At 43.2% G+C, this 25,311-nt stretch overlaps 1 protein-coding gene across 1 annotated transcript; it reads left to right on the top strand.

Moving 5' to 3' along the window:
* The first annotated feature begins 1,054 nt into the window (after positions 1-1,054).
* On the top strand, positions 1,055-24,513 carry LOC124623037 (testis-specific gene A8 protein-like). Its single transcript, XM_047148830.1, has 2 exons — positions 1,055-1,305; positions 24,168-24,513. Exons 1-2 carry the CDS (start codon positions 1,055-1,057, stop codon positions 24,511-24,513), a joined length of 597 nt encoding a protein of 198 aa, XP_047004786.1.
* Positions 24,514-25,311: the final 798 nt, after the last annotated feature.

Here is a 25,311-nt window from a genome sequence, read left to right as displayed (position 1 = left end):
GCCTCGGAGATACTGTGCCTCATCGCACTTGCGCCGACTATAACACCATGTTCAAACTCACGTAAATCTTGATAACCTGCCATTGCAGCAGCGTAACCGATCTCACAACTGCAACAGACTCTTGTAGTCTTATACAGGCGTTACCGACCGTAGCGCCATATTGTGCCTGTTTACATATCTCTGTATTTGAATACGCATACCTGTATCAGTTTCTTTGGTGCTTCAGCGTATATTAGCCCCTACGTACGCCTTACAATCCAGTATCTGATTTCACTTACTGTATTCATGCACCGGTCTCCCTCTATGATTGATGCCCCACATAACTCCCTACTTTACAATCCCGACTACACCTTGATGCATCAAGGTATGTCCTATCAACTGATGCCTTCTTTCAGTCAAGTTGTGGCACAAATTTCTTTTTCTCCACAACACGATTCAGTAGCCTTTCGTTAGCTATTGGATCTACTTACCTAACTTTTACCGTTCTTCTATAACACCAAAATTCAAAAACTTCTATTCGCTTCTCGTCTGAACTGCTTATTATCTATGTTTCACTGCCGTGCAAGGCTACGCACCAGACGAATACCTTCAGAAAAGACTTCCTAATATTTAAATAGACATTAGATGTTACTGACAATCTGTATTTTGTACCGTCTTCGCTCTCCGAATAGCAAAATTCATCTACTACTTTAAGTGTCACATTTCCTAATCTAGTTCCCTCCAGTTCTCATTAATTCGATTACATTCCTATTCATTTGTTTCACTTTTTTAGTTTATGTTCATATTATAAACTATTTTTGAGATATTATACATGCCGTTCAATCGACTGCCAAGTCCGTTGTCGCCTGACAGGATTACAATGCCACGACCAAGACTCAGAGTTCTATAAGACTCAGAGAGACTCAGGGTTGTACAAGACTACGGGATTCTACCTTTTTAGCTGCGCCAAGAATGTGTGAGAAATCAGGTGCGTGAAGCAAGCGTTCCGCTGCACATGAATTATGCCTGTGCGAACTATGCCGAAAACAAGTGCGGTTGCTGAAACTGAAGCCTTATGACAGTGCTGGGTGTTTCTCCAGAGAAAGGAATAGCGCGGAAGAGGCGTGAAGCGGGTTGCGGCTCTCCAGGCGCCACCCAGCCGCGGGATTACAGCTCTGAGTTAAAATTCCCGACGGCGGCGGCAGAGCGAGTAATTAACGGCGCGAGTAATGGACGCCCCGGGACGCGCAGATCCGACGCCCACGCACCGTCGCCGACTGCGGCCGCACTTCAGTGCCCGCCGTCTCTGGGCGAGGCCGGCCGCTCGTAAATTGTCACGTACTTAAGTCAGGCATTAGTGGGCCGGAAGATCTGTAAGGATTGCGCAGTCGCCCAGCTCGGAGGGTTTATGCCATATAAATGCATTCGCCCTCCTATATTTTATTTGTCAACTGTAGGACTGTTGAGCCTGGAGTCTAATAGCAACGAATTAGTTTTCTTGAAATCCAGCGTTATTCTACCTCTCGAGAGGAAAGCTGCAGAAGTGAATTATATTTTGGAGCTGTAAGGGTCAAGAAAAACTATTATTTTCTACATAAAGATCGATCTGTTTCGAGTGTCGAGCACATATTGTAACAAGTCAATTTGGGATACTTATGTGAATGAGACTTCAACAACCGAAGTGGAAGAGTTTTGTTTCGTAGAAATCTACATCTACATAATTACTCTGCGATTCAAATTAAGTGCCTGGAAGAGGGTTCATCGAACCACTTTTCAGCTCCTTCTCTACCGTTCCATTCTAGAAAAACACGTGCAAAAAATGAACACTCATATCTTTCCGTAGGAATTTTGATTTCCCTTATTTTATTGTGAAGATTGTTTCTGCATACGTAGATTGGAACTAACAAAATATTTTTGAATCCTGAGGAGAAAGTTGGTGATCAAAATTTCATGTGAAGGTCGTGTCACATCGAAAAACGCTTTTGTTTTCTTGACTGTCATCCCACTTCATATATCATACCGTACGGCAATACTCAAGAAAAGGGCGCAAAAGGGTAATGGAAGCAATCTCTTTAGTAAACCTATTACATTTTGTAAGTGCTCTACCAATAAATCGCAGTTTCTGGTTTGCTTTCCCCACAACATTGTCTTTGTGATCGTTCCAATTTAACTTATTCGTAATTATAATCCATAAGTATTTAGTTGAGTTTACAGCCTTTAAATTTGTGTGATTTTTCGTGTAACTGAAATTAAGCTGATTCGTTTTAGTACTCATAAGGGTGACTTCACACTTTTCATGATTAAGAGTAAACTGCTACTTTTTACACCATACAGATATCTTGTCTAAACCATTTTTCAATACATGTTGATCATCTGATGACATTACAAGACGATAAATAACAGTATCATCTGTAGACAACCTACGAAGACTGCTCAGATTGCCTCCTAAATCGTTTATGTAAACCAGATACAACAGAGGGCTTATAACACTTCGTTGTGGAACACCAGATATTACTTCTGTTTTATTCGACGACTTTCCATCAGTTATTACGAACTGTGACCTTTCTATCAGGAAGCCACGAATCCAGTCACGTGACAGAGACGACACTCCACAAACACGCAATTTAGTTAGAAGTTTCGTGTTAGGAACGATGTCAAAATCCCTTTGAAAATATAAAAATATGGAATCAGTTTGACGTCCTCTGTCGATACCACTCATTATTTCATGAGATTAAAGAGCTAGCTGTGTTTCAGAATAACGACATTTTCTGAATCTGTGTTGTTTGGCCGGCCAGAGTGGCCGAGCGGTTCTAGGCGCTACAGTCTGGAAGCACGACCGCTACGGTCGCAGGTTTGAATCCAGCCTCGGGCATGGATGTGTGTGATGTCCTTATGTTAGTTAGATTTAAGTAGTTCTAAGTTCTAGGCGACTGATAACCTCATAAGTTAAGTCCCATAGTTCTCACAGCCATTTTAACCATTTTGTGTTGTTTGTTTGTCAATAAGTCGTTTCATTCTAGGTGATTCATAATAGTCGTGCACAGTTCATGTTCCAAAACGCTACTGCAAATCGACGCTAGTGATACGGGTCTGTAATTCAGTGGATTACTCCTATTTCCTTTCTTGGCTACTGGTGTGATTTGTGAGAGTTGCGACCTCTTTCTTCTTCTTATCTCGTGTTTTCTACTAAGAGTCTCGTGCTTGTACTCTTGTTAACTTTACTGTTATAGAGATCGCCAAAACTTATTATTTTTTTATTGGTCCTGTGCGCACCAAATAACTTACTTGGTCTTTCTGCTGCTACTGCTTGATCTGCTGCATTCCATTATTTAACAAAAACATAAAAAAATCTATTATTCATGCTGAGTGCAATGCATGTTCTGTATGGCGGCTCCTGCTGTTGCTGCGGCTGCTGCTGCTTACTACAACTACATATAATTCAAGAGAAAGGGTCTGGTCAAATCTAAACTCGATAAATGATAACCCAAACACATAATTCTTTTTTTTCCAGAACTATATTCTGAAAGCGATTCTTTCCCATTCAATTCAAAACGCTAGAAGCTCTTTGAACAATCGCTTCGTGTGTAAATCTGCCTCCAGTGGCATTAAAGCAAATTAATCAAACTCTTGAGACAGACTGAAATACTTCTCAATTAAATCCATAGTGAAACAATTCCCTGACAATCACAAAAGAAATCAATGACAAAAATCAATACTTAATCTAACATTGGTTTCCCCTTAAGAATTCAACTCCTATCATTATCAAAATTACCGTCTGCTGCTACGCACATACACAAACCCTTTTCTTTAAATTAATAAGCGTGCTGCAAATTATAAAAAATATCAACTAAATACCAAATCCCGTGTCGCTGCTGGCGGACACGGCAGTACGGCAGCTCGGCGACGACCCCCACGCCCAACACACGTGCGCATCACAGCGGGCGGGCTCCGACACTGGCCTCCAAATTGCCACTAGTTAATCCGTGCGCTGCGAAGCGCGACAACAATATCTTAGATTACAGAGCTTGTGTATGCGCGCTGTAGCCAACCTTTAAATCCTAAGAGAGTATTGCCAACTCTCACTTGTGCAACTACCCAGTCTCCGGATACGGATCTGTTTACGTGCGAGCGGTTGTTGCTAAGTATGAAGATATTGTATTACCATCCTCTATAAGGAACCTGACTGGTGGATAATCTGGCCCGGAGGCCTTGCCTTTCTTGAGGGGGAAGAATGAGGGATTATCGTCAGATAACGCTGCTACTAGTACATCCAGTGCCTACTCTTCTCTCAGTTGCAAGCTACTTTCACTTCCTTACAGAGTTTTCAGTTAGGCCTGTTGAACTAATGGTTAAAAAAAAAACAGAAAAAAGGTAAAGCACGTGCTTTGAAACGAAGGGGTTGCGAGATCGAATCCTGGCCTGCCTTTACTCTGAGCTTCACCTCTCATCTGCACCATAGGTGAGTAAAAGAACGAAACACCGAGGCATCATTATGGTATTTCCGTAACCACAATGCATCGATCGTAATTATCATACGGTTTTACACTGGGATTTTAGAAAATATGAATGCTAGATAGGAGATATGCATTTTCACTTAACAGATGTAGTAATTAGATTATTGAATGTTAGTAATTAGAAATTGTAATCGGTCATGAAAAGTATTATGTTCTAGAATTTTGTATGCACCTGAGAAAAGTGGAGTCTTTCTTTATCCTTTACATGCTTACTTAACGAAAAATGCAGGGTTTTTCATTACGCTATTACTTTTTGCCTATGTCAATTCTTGAGGTATTCACAGAAACGAATTAATGTGGTTCTACGTTCTCGTCTGATGGGTGGTAGGCGCTTCAGACGACGGCAAATAATGACTTTTGATGGCATACTTAAAGGAAAAAGGCCGGCCGCTGTGACCGAGTGATTCTAGGCGCTTCAGTCCGGAACCACGCTGCTGCTACAGTCGCAGGTTCGAATCCTGCCTCGGGCACGGATGTGTGTGATGTCCTTAGGTTTGTTAAGTTTTAGTAGTTCTAAGTCTAGGGGACTGATGACCTCAGATGTTAAGTCGCATAGTGCTTAGAGCCATTTTTAAAGGAAAAAATTCAACTAATTCAACTTTCATTGTGCATACAAGCTCCAACACCACAGTCTCTTCTGTCATAGACTAAACGTCAACCACCAGTTGTATACCAGGGCAGTGACTAAAGTGGCCTTACTCGCAAACGACTCGTTCATTTCTCAAAACAGAAAGGAAAGTGGAAAGCTTCAAGGACTCATTTATAACATAACGATCACGTTACAAGTATGTACACGAAGCATCATTTGCGGAGGTAGATAAAATTTCCAAGGCATTTACCGGTACTCATCCAACAGAATAAGATTGTGAAAATCACGAGCTGTCATAGTGACTGCGTGTGATATATATTAATATATATTAGCCAGTCGTTGTTCCGAGATAATGTAGTGGGAAGCGTTTCTTTTTTTTTTTTTTTTTTTTTTTTTTTGAGTCATCAGTCTTCTGAGTGGTTTGATGTGGCTCGAGGCAAATTCCTCTCCCGTTCCAACCTCTTCATCTCAGAGTAGCACTTACAACCCACGTCCTCATATATTTGCTGGATGCAGTCCAGTCTCTGTTTTCCTCTACAGTTTTTGCCCTCTACATATCCCACTAGTTCCAAGGAAGTCATTCCCTGAAGTCTTAGCAGACTCCTATAGTAGTTAGTGTTAGAGCTGCACCTCTTTTAGACTGAACTCAGCTGCTTAAAGGAAGCCCCTTTAACTAACGGCTCACTTTCAGAGGATATCATGTTTCAGAGTATAGAAGGAATTGACATATTTCATCAAAATATAAGAGGTATTAGAGATAAAGTTAGTGAACTGCTTATAGATGTTGACTCTGAAATTATTGGTATGTTGGGGCGCCACTTAAATAATTTGACAATTCAGAGGCTTCCTTTACCAGGATGCAGATTAGCTGGCTGTTTTTCAAGGAGTACGTTGCGGGGTGAGGGAGTGGCTATGTACGTAAAAAACAATATTGCATTTGAGTCCACAGACGTATCCCGGCACTGCACTGAACAGATATTTGAATGTGGCGCTGGGGCAGTGAAACTAAACTTTTTATTGATGTTGTTTATAGGTCCCGTAACTCTGACTTCAGAGCATTTCTCCTCTTGCTAGAGAGGGTTGTTGATTCATTTTGGAGGAAGTATCAGAAATTAGTTATATGTGGTGATTTCAATATTAATTTTGTATATGATGGTGCAAGAAAGTGGATGTTGATGGATCTCCTAAATTCATATAGTTATATGTGGTGATTTCATTTTTTACTTCCATCTTTCATCTATCAACTGAAGTATTTCTTCTGTTACCCATGGTGTCTTCGTAGTTACCTTTTTTGTACCTATATTTTTCTTTCCAACTGCCGTGATTGCCCTTTTTAGAGATATCCATTCCTCTTTGACTGTACTGCCTACTGAGTTATTCTTTATTGTTGTATCTGTAGCCTTAGAGAACTTGAAGTGTATCTCGTCATTCCTTAGTACTTCCGTATCCCACTTCGTTGTGTATTGATTATTCCTGAATAATCTCTTAAACTTCAACCCACTCTTCATCATTACTACATTGTGACCTGAGTGTATGTCTACTCATGGGTTGGTTTGCTGTCGATTCGGGTAAGAACAATCCTGTCGCTGAAATGCTCACAGTAAGACACTCTCTGCCCTACCTTCCCATTCATAACAAATCCTATTATCGTTGTACCATTTTCTGCTGCTGTTGATATTACCCTATAGTCGTCTGAACAGAAATCCTTGTCTTCTTTCCATTTCACTTCATTGACCCCTACTATATCTAGATTGAGCATTTGCATTTACCTTTTCAGTTTTTATAGCTGCCCTACCACGTTAAAGCTTCTGAAATTTCAAGCCCCGATTCGTAGAACGTTATCCTTTCTTTGGTTACTCAGTCTTTTTCTCATGTTCATGTTCATAGCATACGTACAAAGGACGAAAACTGCACCGACAAAGCTTCGAAGATCGTTTAGGAATATTTTCTGAGTATTTTTTGTAGGGTTCCCGATGACTCTTGACAGAGTAATAATGTAATCACGATTTATTACCTTTGTTACCTTAATTATCTTTGTTTCTGTGCAAATACCCCCAAAACAGTCAAAAACGTGTCATACTCAACCACCAAAACCCACAACACCAAAAAGAAAACAGAGTACTCCATATCCACATAAGAGTAAACTTATCCATACTGTCGTGTATCGTTGTTAATGTAAAAATGAAAATGTGAAATGGGAAACTTTCTAAGTGCCATTTTTTACACAAAACGCGTTTTCCGTGCTATTCTGTCCTCGGTACTCTGTTCCACTTTTCAGATTTGATCCATGTGTCAAACGATGGAGAAATCTTTGAAACTCCATGACGCTTGGTCTTTGCGCAAAACTGTGCTTTCCTCTGGGAAGTGGCTTTTGTTGACTATAATTCTGCTAGTTAATAAATATAATCCTGTATTCCTGGAATTAATTATTATAAATAACACATAGTGTCTCAGTATTAATAGTACTTGGAGCAAAAACGTTCTCCTGCTATTATGTCGTAAACAACGACCCGCCACAGTTCATAACGCTGTTTATTTACACAAACAGCGCCGTTACAGGTTACTCTTTTGGCAGCGGTTCACAGTTATATCAGACTTGTTGTTGTTTACGTTCGTTGTTATAAAATAAGAACGTGTGTAGTATAAACTTGAACAGCCGTCTGAAGGTGAACCTAGCATTCCGCACAGCACTATTATCACTGGCCCTCTTCTTCTTAGCCAGAAAAAACTTGTAAAAACTTTCTTACTTGTACTTAGAACCAATCATTCTCCTGGTATGGCACTTAGAACATCCTTAATAAAATTTTTACGTGGCTCAATATATTTTGTGTTGATATAGCAGGCAGCATAATTCTGTGGTATGATTATACATTCTGAATTTTTTGGATTGCAGTCAGTAATGTATAAATGGAAATACATTGTTTTTCTTTCATTCTCCTAACAATTGTCAGATGTACCACTTATTATAAAAAGGATAAATTACTACTCAGCATACAGTGGAGATGCTGAGTCGCAGACAGGCACAACAGAATGAACTAGAAGCATAGGCTTCGGCCAGAAGGCCTTCTTCTGTTACACACAAATTCACGCAAATGCAGCTCACATACACATCTCTGGTTGCTCAAAAATGTTCAAATGTGTGTGATCTCCTAAGGGACAAAAATGCTGAGGTCATCGGTGCCTAGATTTACACACTGCTTAATCTGACTTAAACTAACTTATGCTAAGAAGAAAATACACAGCCATGTCCGAGAGAGAACTCGAATTTCCGGCGTGAGCGGCCGCACAATCCGTGACATTGCGCCTCTAACCACGTGGCCACTCCGCGTGGCATCTGTGTTTGTCTGGGCCAGACTGCAAGAAACTGCACATGATGGGAGAAGCAATCCGGGTGGCAGGGTAGCGGGGCTGGCGTGGGGGATGGGGCGGGAGAGGGGGGGTACTTATAGCTCGAAGGGGGACTGCGGCGGGGTGGAAAGGGAGGGACGTAAAAAGTCAACGGGTGCACTTTTGGAAAAGGAAGGACAATGACTAATGAAGGTTGTGACCAGGAGGGTTATGGAAACATAGGATGTATTGCAAGGGATAGTTCACATCTGCACAATTCAGAAAAGCTGGTGGTGTTAGGAAGGATCCAGATGGCACAGGCTGTGAAAAAATCATAAGAAGAATTTTGTACTGGGCAACGTCCTCAAGAAGTGGGTGGTCCAGCTGTTCCTTTGTCACAGACAGTCGGTGGGCATCCATGAGGACTGATGGATTTTTGGTTGTCATGCTCGCCTAGAAATAAAAATTCTGCAAAAGATTACAGTGAAGACACTGATGAGAGATAGAGAGAGAAGAGAAATCATTAGAAAAGGATCTACCTTGGGCTCAATTAATTAGTAGGTACAAAAGAGAAAGCATGAATGGAATGCATAGATTCCCGGCGGGGTCAGGGATTTTCTCTGCCTCGTGATGACTGGGTGTTGTGTGATGTCCTTAGGTTAGTTAGGTTTAAGTAGTTCTAAGTTCTAGGGGACTGATGACCATAGATGTTAAGTCCCATAGTGCTCAGAGCCATTTTGGAATGCATAGATAACATGGAAGAATGGAAGACTGTGAAAATCGTATAAATTCCATCTGGTAAAAGAAATATTGTCCGTCATAAGGGAAGGTGGAATGACATCCTCAAGGTAGACTGAGGGCTGCTGAAGGAAACACGCTTTAACCTAGAAAGAAAGGAAGAAGAAGAACAAGAAGACTATCTTGGACAACATATTACTTCGTCCCACATACCTTTCGCAAGTGGAAGGGTGGATCAGTTAGTGGTGCCAGAAGCATACTCCACCAAACAACGTTAGGTGGTTTGTGGACTATGACGTAGATGTAGCGAAGATATTAGTCCCGAATAGCGATGGAGAAGAGAGCTTGGGATAATGATATTATACAGATCACTAACAAAAGAATATTAAAGTGTGGTGGAGGAAATAGTTCTATAAGGAGCCGAGACATAATCCCAAATGGCAGAAGGTGGGAGAAAATTACAGCAGTGGGTATGGATACGAAAAGGAGTCGGTAGTTTACAGATCACAAATGAGGAAGTGTGGAGGCGACTGGAGATAATGTGCTCTATAACAGAAGTTTTGGAGAATAGGTAGCTTGACTGGTATGGGAACATACAGGGAATGCCTAACTATAGGTAACGAACGAAGATTTGAGACAGGGAGCAGCCTGGAAGGAGAATGAGAGAGAGGTCAGCGCTAAGAAGGAAAAATTTCGTACAAGAAGCAGTGCAAGACAGAAATCTATGACTAGATGACTGAAACGAAAGAGACCGGTGAAGGTGAAAGAAGAGGAAACGTCTGCATGATAGTAAACATCTGTCTGCCCCTGGAAATCAATCAACATCTCGTTACTCTCACGCCCTTATGTAACGATCGCTGATGAAACGTGCTGCTATTCTTTGTATCTTACTATATCTTCCATTAGTGCTATGTGACATGGCTCCAGGCAGTCGAACAACAGTAATGAATCTGTCGAACGATTATTTTATCAGCTGCCTTTGCCGGCCGCGGTGGTCTCGCGGTTCTAGGCGCGCAGTCCGAAACCGCGCGACTGCTACGGTCGCAGGTTCGAATCCTGCCTCGGGCATGGATGTGTGTGATGTCCTTAGGTTAGTTAGGTTTAAGTAGTTCTAAGTTCTAGGGGACTGATGACCACAGCTGTTAAGTCCCATAGTGCTCAGAGCCATTTGAATCATTTGAACCAGCTGCCTTTTTTCATTCGTCAGTTAAATTTTCTTACGAATTTTCCAGTGAGACACAACTGGCACCTGGTTTCCCTTAAATCAGACCAAAGTGCTGATTCCACTTTAGGCCACATTGGATAAGTGCTCCTACATTCACTCACGTTAATAAAAAACAGAACACCTTGAATAACTAGAGATAGGACGTTTATATTCACAGGAAATTTACATTAATAAATTCTGCAGAAACGATTAGCATTTCAATCACTTTGGTTCACCATGTGTTAAGTTGCCTAGTAGGCGCGTGGTCTGCCATGGGCCCTGACGACTTGTTCCATGCATGACGGTATTGACGTGTATAAGACGTGAATGGCGTCTTTTGGAACAGTTAGCCATGCTGCCGTCAACTGGTTCCAAACGTTATCTGTGGTGGCTGGCATTGCGTCATAGCACTGCACCCGTTGTTTCACCATATCCCACACATTTCCGGAAATTCTGGTGATCTGAAGGGCCAGGGCAAAAGGCTGATATCCTGTGACAGCAATGGGGCATGGATTCACGCATAAACATGTGGTCGTGCATTGTCTTCCTGAAAAATGTGTCTGGGATGTTGTGCAGAACGGTATGGCTATGGCTCACAAGATGTCATTCACGTAGGTCACACTGGACACGTACTAACTGTGATTTGTGGTTGTACTCAATAGCAACCCACTTCATAAGGTCTTGAGTTGGCATCTATGTCTTGTGTGAATGCAGTCACTGTGACGCCGCTCCTCCTGTCTGTGATGAACCAAAATAAGTTCATCATTTTCAAACAAACAGAATCCGAATGCGCACGAAAACTCTGTGTGATATCATTCCTGTCCCCAGTGACCTCGTTACATACGCGTTTGCCATCTAACACTTTTCGGCACATTCACCAAAGGTATGTGGTGGACGACGAGAACGTAACCAATTCCATAATAAATGGCGATGGACTATCACCCCAGATAGTGTATGAAGTGTTATACTGTTCCATTATTGCTCACGATCCGAGGAGGATAATGCCATCTGGATGAGGTGTCAAACCTCTCGATGGGTGGCCTGGGTGATATGACCTGAACCATCTCGTCGTGTTCTAGGGCCTTCGGTGAATCATTCTGGACACTCCCATTGCACTGCTGAAACATTCCTCCCACAAGAGTAGCAAATTCCTTGATGGTTGCATCACATTCTCTCATACCAATAATGCACCCTCTTTGAAACTCACTAATTTGACGTTACGATTCACGCATACTTCAATGAAGCTTCCTGCACGTCTGCTTAAGTTACATCTTCGGTTTACAGCGACAACGAGAGCTGCAGGCACATTCTACTGGTAGATGGTGTTGCACTACCATATCAATGATGACCTTGAACACAAGGGCCGACATGGTTCAAACGCTAATAATTTCTGCAGAACATACTAATGCGCATGTCCTGTGAATATGAACGTCCTATCCTAGTCGTTATATATGTTCTGTTTTTTTCTGAACATTTCTGTAATTTACAGCTGGTACGATTCAGTAATGCATTGTCAGTAGTACAATGCGCCTATTTATGCGAAATATGCTACTTTATTTTTGTTGAGAATACACTGTCGTTCACTACACCAAGCGTCGATACTTTGTCGGTATTGCTGTATTTCGCTACAGTTTTTAGGCGATGTAATTTCTCTAAAAAGGGTGAACCCCTAACTACAGCGATGAAACGAAGGTTATTTCCCGAAGGTTTGCTGTGAAAACTCCCTACAGAGTAATTGCATTTCGTTTGATTTCTTACAATCTAATATCTTTGCTTCTGCACTGCACTGAAAATACCTGTACAGCACTGATTCATGGCACATTGCTGTTGACAACAGCCGGCCGAAGTGGCCGAGCGGTTACAGGCGCTACAGTCTGGAACCGCACGACCACTACGGTCGCAGGTTCGAATCCTGCCTCGGGCATGGATGTGTGTGATGTCCTTAGGTTAGTTAGGTTTAAGTAGTTCTAAGTTCTAGGGGACTTATGACCACAGCAGTTGAGTCCCATAGTGCTCAGAGCCATTTTTTTGTTGACAACAGTAATGCTCACTTCACTCTTCGCCTTCAAGCTTGCATTTATTATTTCATGATTCTGTCTGGGGTTTGCTTTTGTGACAGTTTTATTCATTCTATGTGGCATATCTAACAATGGAAATTCCAAGATGGAATAATGATAAGAATAATGAAAAGAATAGATTACTACTCAGCTTGTAGCATCTTACAACCAAAAGGCCTCCTTTCACAGCAGACAATATACAAACACATACACGCACGCAAACACAGCTCATACACATATGACCACTTTCACTGGCTGTACGGGCCAGACTGAGAGGAACTGCACACGATGGATGAAGGAAACTGGGTGGTGTGGGTAGCTAGTGTGGTGAGGGGAAAGAGAGCAGGATATGGTGGGGAGACAGTGAAATTCTGTTTGTGGGAGAATACAGGGATGAAGTTGTGAGAGGTTAGTCCAGCTAGATGCGCTTAGGAAGCTATGTTTGTGATAACTGCTCTCGCTATTGTTTTCTGCATTCTTGCTATTGCATCTTTACCTGTACGCTTGTTTCTCCAAACTGTTTCATTTAAACATCTTGTCACATAGTTTGCTTTTGTTGCTTGTTCTCTAACTTCGACATTTCCACTGCTGGAAACTTCAATACCAACATACATGTCATTTTTCTGTCCATTTCCAGTTTTCATTTAACTGGTTCCACAAATTTTGTCATACTTTTGGCTTTTTGAGTGGATATGACCATATTGCCCCCCCCCCCCCCCCCCCCATGAACCATGGACCTTGCAGTTGGTGGGGAGGCTTGCGTGCCTCAGCGATACAGATAGCCGTACCGTAGGTGCAACCACAACGGAGGGGTATCTGTTGAGAGGCCAGACAAACGTGTGGTTCCTGAAGAGGGGCAGCAGCCTTTTCAGTAGTTGCAAGGGCAACAGTCTGGATGATTGACTGATCTGGCCTTGTAACAATAACCAAAACGGCCTTGCTGTGCTGGTACTGCGAACGGCTGAAAGCAAGGGGAAACTACAGCCGTAATTTTTCCCGAGGGCATGCAGCTTTACTGCATGATTACATGATGATGGCGTCCTCTTGGGTAAAATATTCCGGAGGTAAAATAGTCCCCCATTCGGATCTCCGGGCGGGGACTACTCAAGAGAATGTCGTTATCAGGAGAAAGAAAACTGGCGTTCTACGGATCGGAGCGTGGAATGTCAGATCCCTTAATCGGGCAGGTAGGTTAGAAAATTTAAAAAGGGAAATGGATAGGTTGAAGTTAGATATAGTGGGAATTAGTGAAGTTCGGTGGCAGGAGGAACAAGACTTCTGGTCAGGTGACTACAGGGTTATAAACACAAAATCAAATAGGGGTAATGCAGGAGTAGGTTTAATAATGAATAGGAAAATTGGAATGCGGGTAAGCTACTACAAACAGCATAGTGAACGCATTATTGTGGCCAAGATAGATACGAAGCCCACACCTACTACAGTAGTACAAGTTTATATGCCAACTAGCTCTGCAGATGACGAAGAAATTGAAGAAATGTATGATGAAATAAAAGAAATTACTCAGATTGTGAAGGGAGACGAAAATTTAATAGTCATGGGTGACTGGAAATCGAGTGTAGGAAAAGGGAGAGAAGGAAACATAGTAGGTGAATATGGATTGGGGGACAGAAATGAAAGAGGAAGCCGCCTGGTAGAATTTTGCACAGAGCACAACATAATCATAACTAACACTTGGTTTAAGAATCATGAAAGAAGGTTGTATACATGGAAGAACCCTGGAGATACTAATAGGTATCAGATTGATTATATAATGGTAAGACAGAGATTTAGGAACCAGGTTTTAAATTGTAAGACATTTCCAGGGGCAGATGTGGACTCTGACCACAATCTATTGGTTATGACCTGTAGATTAAAACTGAAGAAACTGCAAAAAGGTGGGAATTTAAGGAGATGGGACCTGGATAAACTGAAAGAACCAGAGGTTGTACTGAGATTCAGGGAGAGCTTAAGGGAGCAATTGACAGGAATGGGGAAAGTAAATACAGTAGAAGAAGAATGGGTAGCTTTGAGGGATGAAGTAGTGAAGGCAGCAGAGGATCAAGTAGGTAAAAAGACGAGGGCTAGTAGAAATCCTTGGGTAACAGAAGAAATATTGAATTTAATTGATGAAAGGAGAAAATATAAAAATGCAGTAAATGAAGCAGGCAAAAAGGAATACAAACGTCTCAAAAATGAGATCGACAGGAAGTGCAAAATGGCTAAGCAGGGATGGCTAGAGGACAAATGTAAGGATGTAGAGGCCTATCTCACTAGGGGTAAGATAGATACCGCCTACAGGAAAATTAAAGAGACCTTTGGAGATAAGAGAACGACTTGTATGAATATCAAGAGCTCAGATGGAAACCCAGTTCTAAGCAAAGAAGGGAAAGCAGAAAGGTGGAAGGAGTATATAGAGGGTCTATACAAGGGCGATGTACTTGAGGACAATATTATGGAAATGGAAGAGGATGTAGATGAAGATGAAATGGGAGATATGATACTGCGTGAAGAGTTTGACAGAGCACTGAAAGACCTGAGTCGAAACAAGGCCCCTGGAGTAGACAATATTCCATTGGAACTACTGACGGCCGTGGGAGAGCCAGTCCTGACAAAACTCTACCATCTGGTGAGCAAGATGTATGAAACAGGCGAAATACCCTCAGACTTCAAGAAGAATATAATAATTCCAATCCCAAAGAAAGCAGGTGTTGACAGATGTGAAAATTACCGAACAATCAGTTTAATAAGTCACAGCTGCAAAATACTAACTCGAATTCTTTACAGACGAATGGAAAAACTAGTAGAAGCCGACCTTGGGGAAGATCAGTTTGGATTCCATAGAAATACTGGAACACGTGAGGCAACACTGACATTACGACTTATCTTAGAAGAAAGATTAAGGAAAGGCAAACCTACGTTTCTAGCATTTGTAGACTTAGAGAAAGCTTTTGACAATGTTGACTGGAATACTCTCTTTCAAATTCTAAAGGTGGCAGGGGTAAAATACAGGGAGCGAAAGGCTATTTACAATTTGTACAGAAACCAGATGGCAGTTATAAGAGTCGAGGGACATGAAAGGGAAGCAGTGGTTGGGAAGGGAGTAAGACAGGGTTGTAGCCTGTCCCCGATGTTGTTCAATCTGTATATTGAGCAAGCAGTAAAGGAAACAAAAGAAAAATTCGGAGTAGGTATTAAAATTCATGGAGAAGAAGTAAAAACTTTGAGGTTCGCCGATGACATTGTAATTCTGTCAGAGACAGCAAAGGACTTGGAAGAGCAGTTGAATGAAATGGACAGTGTCTTGAAAGGAGGATATAAGATGAACATCAACAAAAGCAAAACAAGGATAATGGAATGTAGTCTAATTAAGTCGGGTGATGCTGAGGAAATTAGATTAGGAAATGAGGCACTTAAAGTAGTAAAGGAGTTTTGCTATTTGGGGAGCAAAATAACTGATGATGGTCAAAGTAGAGAGGATATAAAATGTAGGCTGGCAATGGCAAGGAAAGCGTTTCTGAAGAAGAGAAATTTGTTAACATCCAGTATTGATTTAAGTGTCAGGAAGTCATTTCTGAAAGTATTCGTATGGAGCGTAGCCATGTATGGAAGTGATACATGGACGATAAATAGTTTGGACAAGAAGAGAATAGAAGCTTTCGAAATGTGGTGCTACAGAAGAATGCTGAAGATTAGATGGGTAGATCACATAACTAATGAGGAAGTATTGAATAGGATTGGGGAGAAGAGAAGTTTGTGGCACAACTTGACCAGAAGAAGGGATCGGTTGGTAGGACATGTTCTGAGGCATCAAGGGATCACCAATTTAGTATTGGAGGGCAGCGTGGAGGGCAAAAATCGTAGGGGGAGACCATGAGATGAATACACTAAGCAGATTCAGAAGGATGTAGGTTGCAGTAGGTACTGGGAGATGAAAAAGCTTGCACAGGATAGAGTAGCATGGAGAGCTGCATCAAACCAGTCTCAGGACTGAAGACCACAACAACAACATGACCATATTGAGGTTTTTGGCTGGCACATTAAATATACACTGACAAAAAAAGAAATCGCAACACTTAGAAGGAGTTGTGCGACATAAAAGAAAGTTGTTAGGCGTGTTTCTGCATCTGAAAAATGATGCCTATTCAGATTTCGGGCCAGCCGCTGTTTGGTTGCAAATCAGATCTGCTTCAAATACACGCTGTAACGGTCGTAAGCGTTAGTTACCGTTGAGATTGGACGTGGTGAATTGATGTTAGCCAAGAATACTTTTATGGTGACAAGTACGCCATTATCAATAGCTCAGTGAGTCTGTACGAGGTCATGTAATAGTGCTACGAGAAACTGGATGTTCCTTCTGCGATACTGCAGAAAGACCAACTGTATATGATTGCTGGCAGCAGTGGTCTCGCGAATGTTGGGTAGCAAGAAGACTGGTCTCTGGACGGCCACGTATCACGACCGAGAGGAAAGACCGCCGTGTTGGGCGCAGAGCTGTGGCACCTTGTACATCATCTGCAGCAGTATTTTAAGCATCAGTTTTCACCATAGTAACATAACGAACTGTTAGTAATCGGTTACTTCAAGGACAGATCCTGACCAGACGTCCTGCCGCGTGCATTCCATTGACCCCAAACTGCCGCCATTTGTGATGTTAGTGGTGTCAAGCGAGAGCTCATTGGAGGGTAGGATCAAGATTGTAACCTTCCCCTTCCTAATCGGCCCACTGGATTGCGATATAATTGACCGTGAACGCGTGTGCCTAACGAAATTTTGCAGTGAGGTAGGTTATCGTTATTAAAGGAAAATAATACTGGTTAGTAGGAGAAAATACACAATTACATCCGCTACATATTGAAGTTTCTGTAATAAAACTTACAGATTCAAAATTAGGAGTACAGTACAAGTTATCAACGGATATTGACCAGCTAAAACTTTTGGATGGTGAAGAAGGTATCTTATCTGCATTTTCGGTGTTACAAGGTCTGTTGCTTTTCCTGATGGGAACTTGTTCTGCCTCGGTGTCATTGATGGCCGTGTGTTGGTTAGAAGGAGGACAGTTAAAGGCCTGAAACCAATCTGTGTGCTTGCTAACCATACTGGACCTGCAACTGGAGTTATGGTCTGGGGTGCGATTTCTTGTAACCGTAGGAGCACTCTCGTGGTTATCCCGCGCACTCTCACTGCAAATTTGTACGTCAACCTGGTGATTCGACCTGTTGTACTGCCAATCATGAACAGCATTCCAGGGCGTCTTTTCCAGTAGGATAACGCTCCACCACATACCACTGTTGTAACCCAAAATGCCCTACAGAGAATTGACCTTTCACCTTGGCGTGCTCGATCACCAGGTCTGACTCCAGTCGAGGACATGTGGAACATTATCGGAGCGCCCCCACAAACAGCCTTAACCGTCCGTGTATTGAGCGACATAGTGCAGCAGACATGGAACTCCATCTCATAAACTCGCATCTGGCACCTGTACGACTCAATACACCCAAGTTTGCATATTTGCACTCAACATTCTGGCGGTTACACGGTTATTAATGTACCAGCATTTCACATTTGCGACAGCTTATCTCGGAAACCCATTAACCTGTGATCTTGCAATACTAGTCATTTAATATGTTATCTAGAGCAATGTATTCCTGAAACTTCTTTACTCTACATTAATTATTTTTTGGTATTTCCATTTTTTTCCTCAGTGTATCTTCAATCACAGAATGTGCTCTCTCGAAATTTCAATAGTAAAGCTCTCCGTGATGTACAATGCCTCATATACCGAAGTTGCCGAGTGTTAAACACTATCTGGTATGGAGAACAATTGCAGCCGTAAGTAGATACCATGACTGGGTGTTGTGTGCTGTCCTTAGGTTAGTTAGGTTTAAGTAGTTCTAAGTTCTAGGGGACTGATGACCATAGATGTTAAGTCCCATAGTGCTCAGAGCCATTTGAACCATTTTAAGTAGATATCCTGAATAATAACTGCGTGGCTGCTCTTGTAAGCAAATTTATTTATTTAACGACTGGTTTCGCAGCCTAGAAGCTACATGATCAGGTTAGAGCTGTTAAATTAGAAAAAATGGTCGTTAGAATTGTGGTCACATAATGGTTACCATCAATAGTGAGAAACAGAGCAAAAAACTTGCAGGAGTCCTTTTCTATGAGTAAATGACTCAATTACCGATCGTGAGGTAAGCTCGTACGGGACTAAAATAATACACACTTAAAAGAACGCGTTCGTGTAACTGCATACGGATCCCGTAGGTCGTCGCTTCTATTGTCCCACTCGATCTTAAACCTGTCCAGTGTATGGATCAGACAAGTCAAGGTTCAGACCCTTGGACGTCTATAATAGTTTCACGATAGTTGGCGACCACATTAAAATCAAACGTTGTCCTCCTAAGTCTTCGACTTGTGAGACAAGCGATGAAAAGGTGCACAATATTAGTATTATCATCAGCATAATGTTATTTTTATTATTATAATAATTATTATTATTATAATTTTGAACCAAAGTTTTGAGTGACAGTGACATCAGTAAATCTTTCAGTAAATTAGGTCTGAAGCGGTGCTTTATTCAGATCATATTCCAGAGGCAGTCAAGTTTTTCCCTCGCCAGCATTAATATCCACAAAATTATAACAATATTTCTCCTAGACAAAATAACGTAAAACTGAGTTAGTTTGGTACATCACAACTAGGGTTGGAGTAGCTTTAAGGAAAGCACATGGAAGGAGGTTCCACATCGTTCATCATCCGCTGTTTCATGGAACACACTTTATTTCTCAACTAAAATACCATCATTACAGTTTAAAAAAACTTCTTAAAAGAATCACAACGCCCACTATCTTAGAAACTTGAGCAGGGTCATTTCATTAAAAACAAATCTCCACAATTTATAGCATTAAGAGCAGGGCTTGAAACCAGACGTATACAGTTCCCAAAAATGAGAAAAGTCACACCAACTGGGCGTGCTTGCAAGCAACTTCGACAAACAGTTTTATCAACAAATTAATTACAATGACAGTCATCAAATGTACTAACAATTTCCAACCTTCGATAACTGTTACACAGTTGGGTTAGACCTATCCAAATACTGTCACGCCACTGATAGTGGCTGTAGGAAGACCGCTTAACAATGTATAATCCTAAATAAGAACATCGCTTAAGCAGTATGATACACAATGCCTCAGAACAGACAAACTGGGAAGGTATAACATGTAAATATAAATCACAACTGGTGCGCTCCAACAAAACGTTGAAAATGACGCCTAAATAAAAATACAATTGCCCAATATACAATGTAATTTTGGAATACATACAATTTAAATATAATTTCTAATTGGTACGGACCAGCAGAAAGGTTGAAAATGATCTTCAATAAATACACAATAGCCCAAAATTCAAGGGAAGCTGAAAGCTACAGCATACGGCTATTACAGCCATCAAGGACGATTCTGCGGAGATCTGGGGTGCAAATTTCTCAACCTCCGCTATCGGGTGGAGAAATGTAGGGTCCCCCTGAATAGGTCAGGCGTGTACTACACGCCGGAAGTGGCTACAAGGGTAGCGGAGTACGTGTGGAGTGCACATGGGGGTTTTTTAGGTTAGAGAATTCCCTCCCTAGGCCCGACAATACGCCTCCTGAGACGCGGCAAGGTAGGAGTAGGCAAAATGCAACAGGGAATAACAATATTAATGTGCTAATAGTAAACTGCAGGAGCGTCTATAGAAAGGTCCCAGAACTGCTCTCATTAATAAACGGTCACAACGCCCATATAGTACTAGGGACAGAAAATTGGCTGAAACCAGACGTAAACAGTAATGAAATCCTAAACTCAGATTGGAATGTATACCGCAGAGACAGGCTGGACAGTGAAGGGGGAGGAGTGTTTATAGCGATAAGAAGTGCAATAGTATCGAAGGAATTTGACGGAGATCCGAAATGTGAAATGATTTGGGTGAAGGTCACGGTTAAAGCGGGCTCAGACATAGTAATTGGATGTCTCTATAGGCCCCCTGGCTCAGCAGCTGTTGTGGATGAGAACCTGAAGGATAATTTGAAAAATATTTCGAGTAGATTTCCCCACCATGTTATAGCTCTGGGTGGTGATTTTAATTTGCCGGATATAGACTGGGAGACTCAAACGTTCATAACGGGTGGCAGGGACAAAGAATCCAGTGAAATTTTTTTAAGTGCTTTATCTGAAAACTACCTTGAGCAGCTAAACAGAGAACCGACTCGTGGCGATAACATATTAGACCTTCTGGTGACAAACAGACCCGAACTATTTGAAACAGTTAACGCAGAACAGGGAATCAGCGATCATAAAGCTGTTACGGCAACGATCATTTCAGCCATAAATAGAAATATTAAAAAAAGGTAGGAAGATTTTTCTCTTTAGCAAAAGTGACAAAAAGCAGATTACAGAGTACCTGACGGCTCAACACAAAAGTTTTATCTCAAGCATAGATACTGTTGAGGATCAGTGAATAAAGTTCAAAACCATCGTACAATATGCGTTAGATGAGTATGTGCCAAGCAAGATCGTAAGAGATGGAAAAGAGCCACCGTGGTACAACAACCGAGTTAGAAAGCTGCTGCGGAAGCAAAGGGAACTTCACAGCAAACATAAACATAGCCAAAGCCTTGCAGACAAACAAAAATTACGCGAAGCGGAATGTAGTGTGAGGAGGGCTATGCGAGAGGCGTTCAATGAATTCGAAAGTAAAGTTCTATGTACTGACTTGGCGGAAAATCCTAAGAAATTTTGGTCTTATGTCAAAACAGTAGGTGGATCAAAACAAAATGTCCAGACACTCTGTGGCCAAAATGGTGCTGAAACAGAGGATGACAGACTAAAGGCCGAAATACTAAATGTCTTTTTCCAAAGCTGTTTCACAGAGGAAGACTGCACTGTAGTTCCTTCTCTAGATTGTCGTACAGATGACAAAATGATAGATATCGAAATAGACGACAGAGGGATAGAGAAACAATTAAAATCGCTCAAAAGAGGAAAGGCCGCTGGACCTGATGGGATACCAGTTCTCTTTTACACAGAGTACGCGAAGGAACTTGCCCCCCTTCTTGCAGCGGTGTACCGTAGGTCTCTAGAAGAGCGTAGCGTTCCAAAAAATTGGAAAAGGGCACAGGTCATTCCCGTTTTCAAGAAGGGACGTCGAACAGATGTGCAGAACTATAGACCTATATCTCTAACGTCGATCAGTTGTAGAATTTAGGAACACGTATAATGTTCGAGGATAATGACTTTTCTGGAGACTAGAAATCTACTCTGTAGGAATCAGCATGGGTTTCGAAAAAGACGGTCGTGTGAAACCCAGCTCGCGCTATTCGTCCACGAGACTCAGAGGGCCATAGACACGGGTTCACAGGTAGATGTCATGTTTCTTGGCTTTCACAAGGCATTCGATACAGTTCCCCACAGTCGTTTAATGAACAAAGTAAGAGCATATGGACTATCCGACCTATTGTGTGATTGGATTGAAGAGTTCCTAAAAAACAGAATGCAGCATGCCATTCTGAATGGAGAGAAGTCTTCCGAAGTAAGAGTGATTTCAGGTGTGCCGCAGGGGAGTGTCATAGGACCGTTGCTATTCACAATATACGTAAATGACCTTATGGATGACATCGGAAGTTCACTGAGACTTTTTGCAGATGATGCTGTGGTGTATCGAGAGGTTGTAACAATGGAAAACTGTACTGAAATGCAGGAAGATCTGCAGCGAATTGACGCATGGTGCAGGGAATGGCAATTGAAACTCAATGTAGACAAGTTTAATGTGCTGCGAATACATAGAAAGATATATCCCTTATCATTTAGCTACAAAATAGCAGGTCAGCAACTGCAAGCAGTTACTTCCATAAATTAAGAGTGATTTAAAATGGAATGATCGTATAAAGTTGATCGTCGGTAAAGCAGATGCCAGACTGAGATTCATTGGAAGAATCCTAAGGAAATGCAATCCGAAACCAAAGGAAGTAGGTTACAGTACGCTTGTTCGCCCACTGCTTGAATACTGCTCAGCAGTGTGGGATCCGTACCAGATAGGGTTGATAGAAGAGGTAGAGAAGATCCAACGGAGAGCAGCGCGCTTCGTTACAGGATCATTTAGTAATCACGAAAGCGTTACGGAGATGATAGATAAACTCCAGTGGAAGACTCTCCAGGAGAGACGCTCAGTAGCTCGGTACCGGCTTTTGTTAAAGTTTCGAGAACATACCTTCACCGAAGAGACAAGCAGTATATTGCTGCCTCCTACTTATATCTCGCGAAGAGACCATGAGGATAAAATCAGAGATTAGAGCCCACACAGCAGCATACCGACAATCCTTCTTTCCACGAACAATACGAGACTGGAACAGAAGGGAGAACCGATAGAGGTACTCAGGGTACCCTCCGCCACACACCGTCAGGTGGCTTGCGGAGTATGGATGTAGATGTAGATGTAGAAGGAACGAGCAGCCAAGTTTCACAATGAGTGGAGTTAGCTACTGTTTGTGGATCAAGGGAAGTTTCGACAGTTTCTATTGATACGTAACAGTCCGTACACTTGACGCGCTGAGAAATAGTAATAAGGGTGCAAGGTTTAAACGAGTAGTTAAAGAGGTGTAGTGAGGAGGAAGTTCAGGCTTGCCAAACACGCCTTAAACCTCCTGAGCTTATTAAATTCACCAAACAGAGCAGACTACTTATTCCCGCTTAATCGGAGACCCTCCGGCGTGGCTCGTATCGAACGATCAGCTTTATTTAACTTGAGCCACCACGACGCTATGCGACGATGGAAGTGCCCCCGAGACAAAAAGTAAACACACCTCTGCTCCAGGCCCAGGGAACATTAATGTGTTATCTGCCGCCAAAGCTACCCTGCCGACACACGTCAAAAGGGAACAGTAATCTGCACAAATAAGACTACACACAAGAATGCCTAAACTAATTATTTTGTGGCGGCGTTCGTAGCGACAAACAATTCGCTGTAGAAACGGCTTACGAAGTCACCGCCACACTTTTAATAGCGGGCCGACCGGTCCGCTGGAACAGTGAACAGAAAGATGAAAACCCAAACACTGATTAAATAAAAGTCGGTACTTATCTTTATTAACGAAGATACAGAAACAGTAGTGAACTCCGTGTCTACAGAAATGCGATGAACACACAACTGACTAGCAAGTACACAATTCGGTGGCGAGTATACAACTGGGCGGCGAATACAGAACTGTCCTAGCGCTCCCGACTCCAGCGCTTAATAAACCAGAAGCCAGCGGTGGCGCGCGCAGACTTGCGGCGATTTCCTGCCTCGCTGGCGCTGCTTATGCGGACGGCGTCCGGACTTTGATGCTGCCAACCTTTTGGCAGCGGGCTCGGGTGGCATTACTGGCTAGGATATAACACTCCTCCCCCCCAAATCGCCGCACCGTCGTTGAACAATGACGTGGCGAGCGTCGACGGCGGGGGAGGGGTCTGGCCGCAGGCGTAGCGGACGAGACCGGGGCGGAGACTGTTGTCGGTGGCAGTCCCCGGTCCGCACCCCAGCATTGGCTGCGCGGGGCCTCGGGAAACACCGACTGAAAATCGAGGTCAGGATGCACGCCTGTGACCACGGGCGCAGCTTCTGGTACTGGACGCAACGGGGCGTCGGGACCCACGAAGAGAGGCAGCGTCTCCTGACGCTGCGTCGACGGCTGCTGAGTGGGCGCCGGACAAGACGCTGCGGTGTCAGACTCCTTGGGGGTGCCCAAGGAAAGCGGCTGCAGGACAGGCTGCACAGCCACCGCTTGGGAAGGCGGCCCGGCTGAGGGGTCGACGTCCATCAGCTCCGAAGGCGGTGGCGACTGAAGAGGGACCGCAGGCGCCGGAGCGACCACCTGGGGCGCTCCCGGATGAAGCTGCGCGGGAGGCATCAACGGGACGGGCTGTCGGCGTGGTAGCGGCGACGGCTGCTGCTGCTGCCCTGGAGGCGGCAGCGAAGTCGGAAGGCGCGGCTGGAACCCGCCGCGGACCAAATCTGTGGACAAAGAACGAGCGGCAGAATCCGGGCGGCCAGCGCGGCGCAACTGGTTCTGATGCCTCTTGTGCACCCCAGTAGCACCTTGAACAGTATAAAAACCGCGACCCTGGACACTTATCACGGTACCACGTTCCCAACGACGGCGACCGTGGTAAACTCTGAAAAAAACGGCGTCGTTGCGCTGAAAACGCGTGCGATGCTCAGAAGCGGCGGGTCGATCCGGGGGGTGCAACAACCGTAGTAGGGTGCGATGACGACGGCCGTGGAGAAGCTCCGCAGGCGAAGGGCCGTCGCGTGGCGTGGTCCGGTACGACGACAGGAACGTGATGAGGGCCTGCTGACGAGAGTGCGTAGCACGAAGGCGGTCCATATGATCCTTGAATGTGCGTACAAAACGTTCCGCTGCACCATTCGATTGAGGGTGGAACGGCGGAGTAAGAACATGGCGAATGCCATTGGCAGAACAAAAACTTTCAAATTCAGCAGAGGTAAATTGTGGACCATTGTCAGACACTAAAACTTCTGGAAGACCCTCAATACAAAAAATTGAAGTCAACGCCTGTATAGTTTGTGCAGACGTTGAAGACTGCATGGGCACAACAAACGGAAAATTACTGAATGCATCTATCACGATGAGCCAACGAGAATTCCAATATGGACCAGCGAAATCAATATGTACTCGCTGCCAGGGACCGGCAGGGCGTGCCCACTCAAAATAGCGTTGAGGCGGAGCAGCTTGGTGTTCGGCACACGTCGAACAATCTGTAGACATCTGCGTAATCTGCTTATCAATGCCGATCCATGTACAATGACGGCGGGCAAGCTGCTTGGTGCGGACCACTCCCCAATGACCTTGATGCAACAAGTCGAGGACCT

The sequence above is a fragment of the Schistocerca americana genome, chromosome 7, assembly GCF_021461395.2.
Source record: "Schistocerca americana isolate TAMUIC-IGC-003095 chromosome 7, iqSchAmer2.1, whole genome shotgun sequence".
NCBI classification, from domain to species: Eukaryota; Metazoa; Arthropoda; class Insecta; order Orthoptera; family Acrididae; genus Schistocerca; species Schistocerca americana.
The sequence above is the reverse complement of the archived record's forward strand: the minus strand, read 5'-3'. Positions and strand labels throughout refer to the sequence as shown.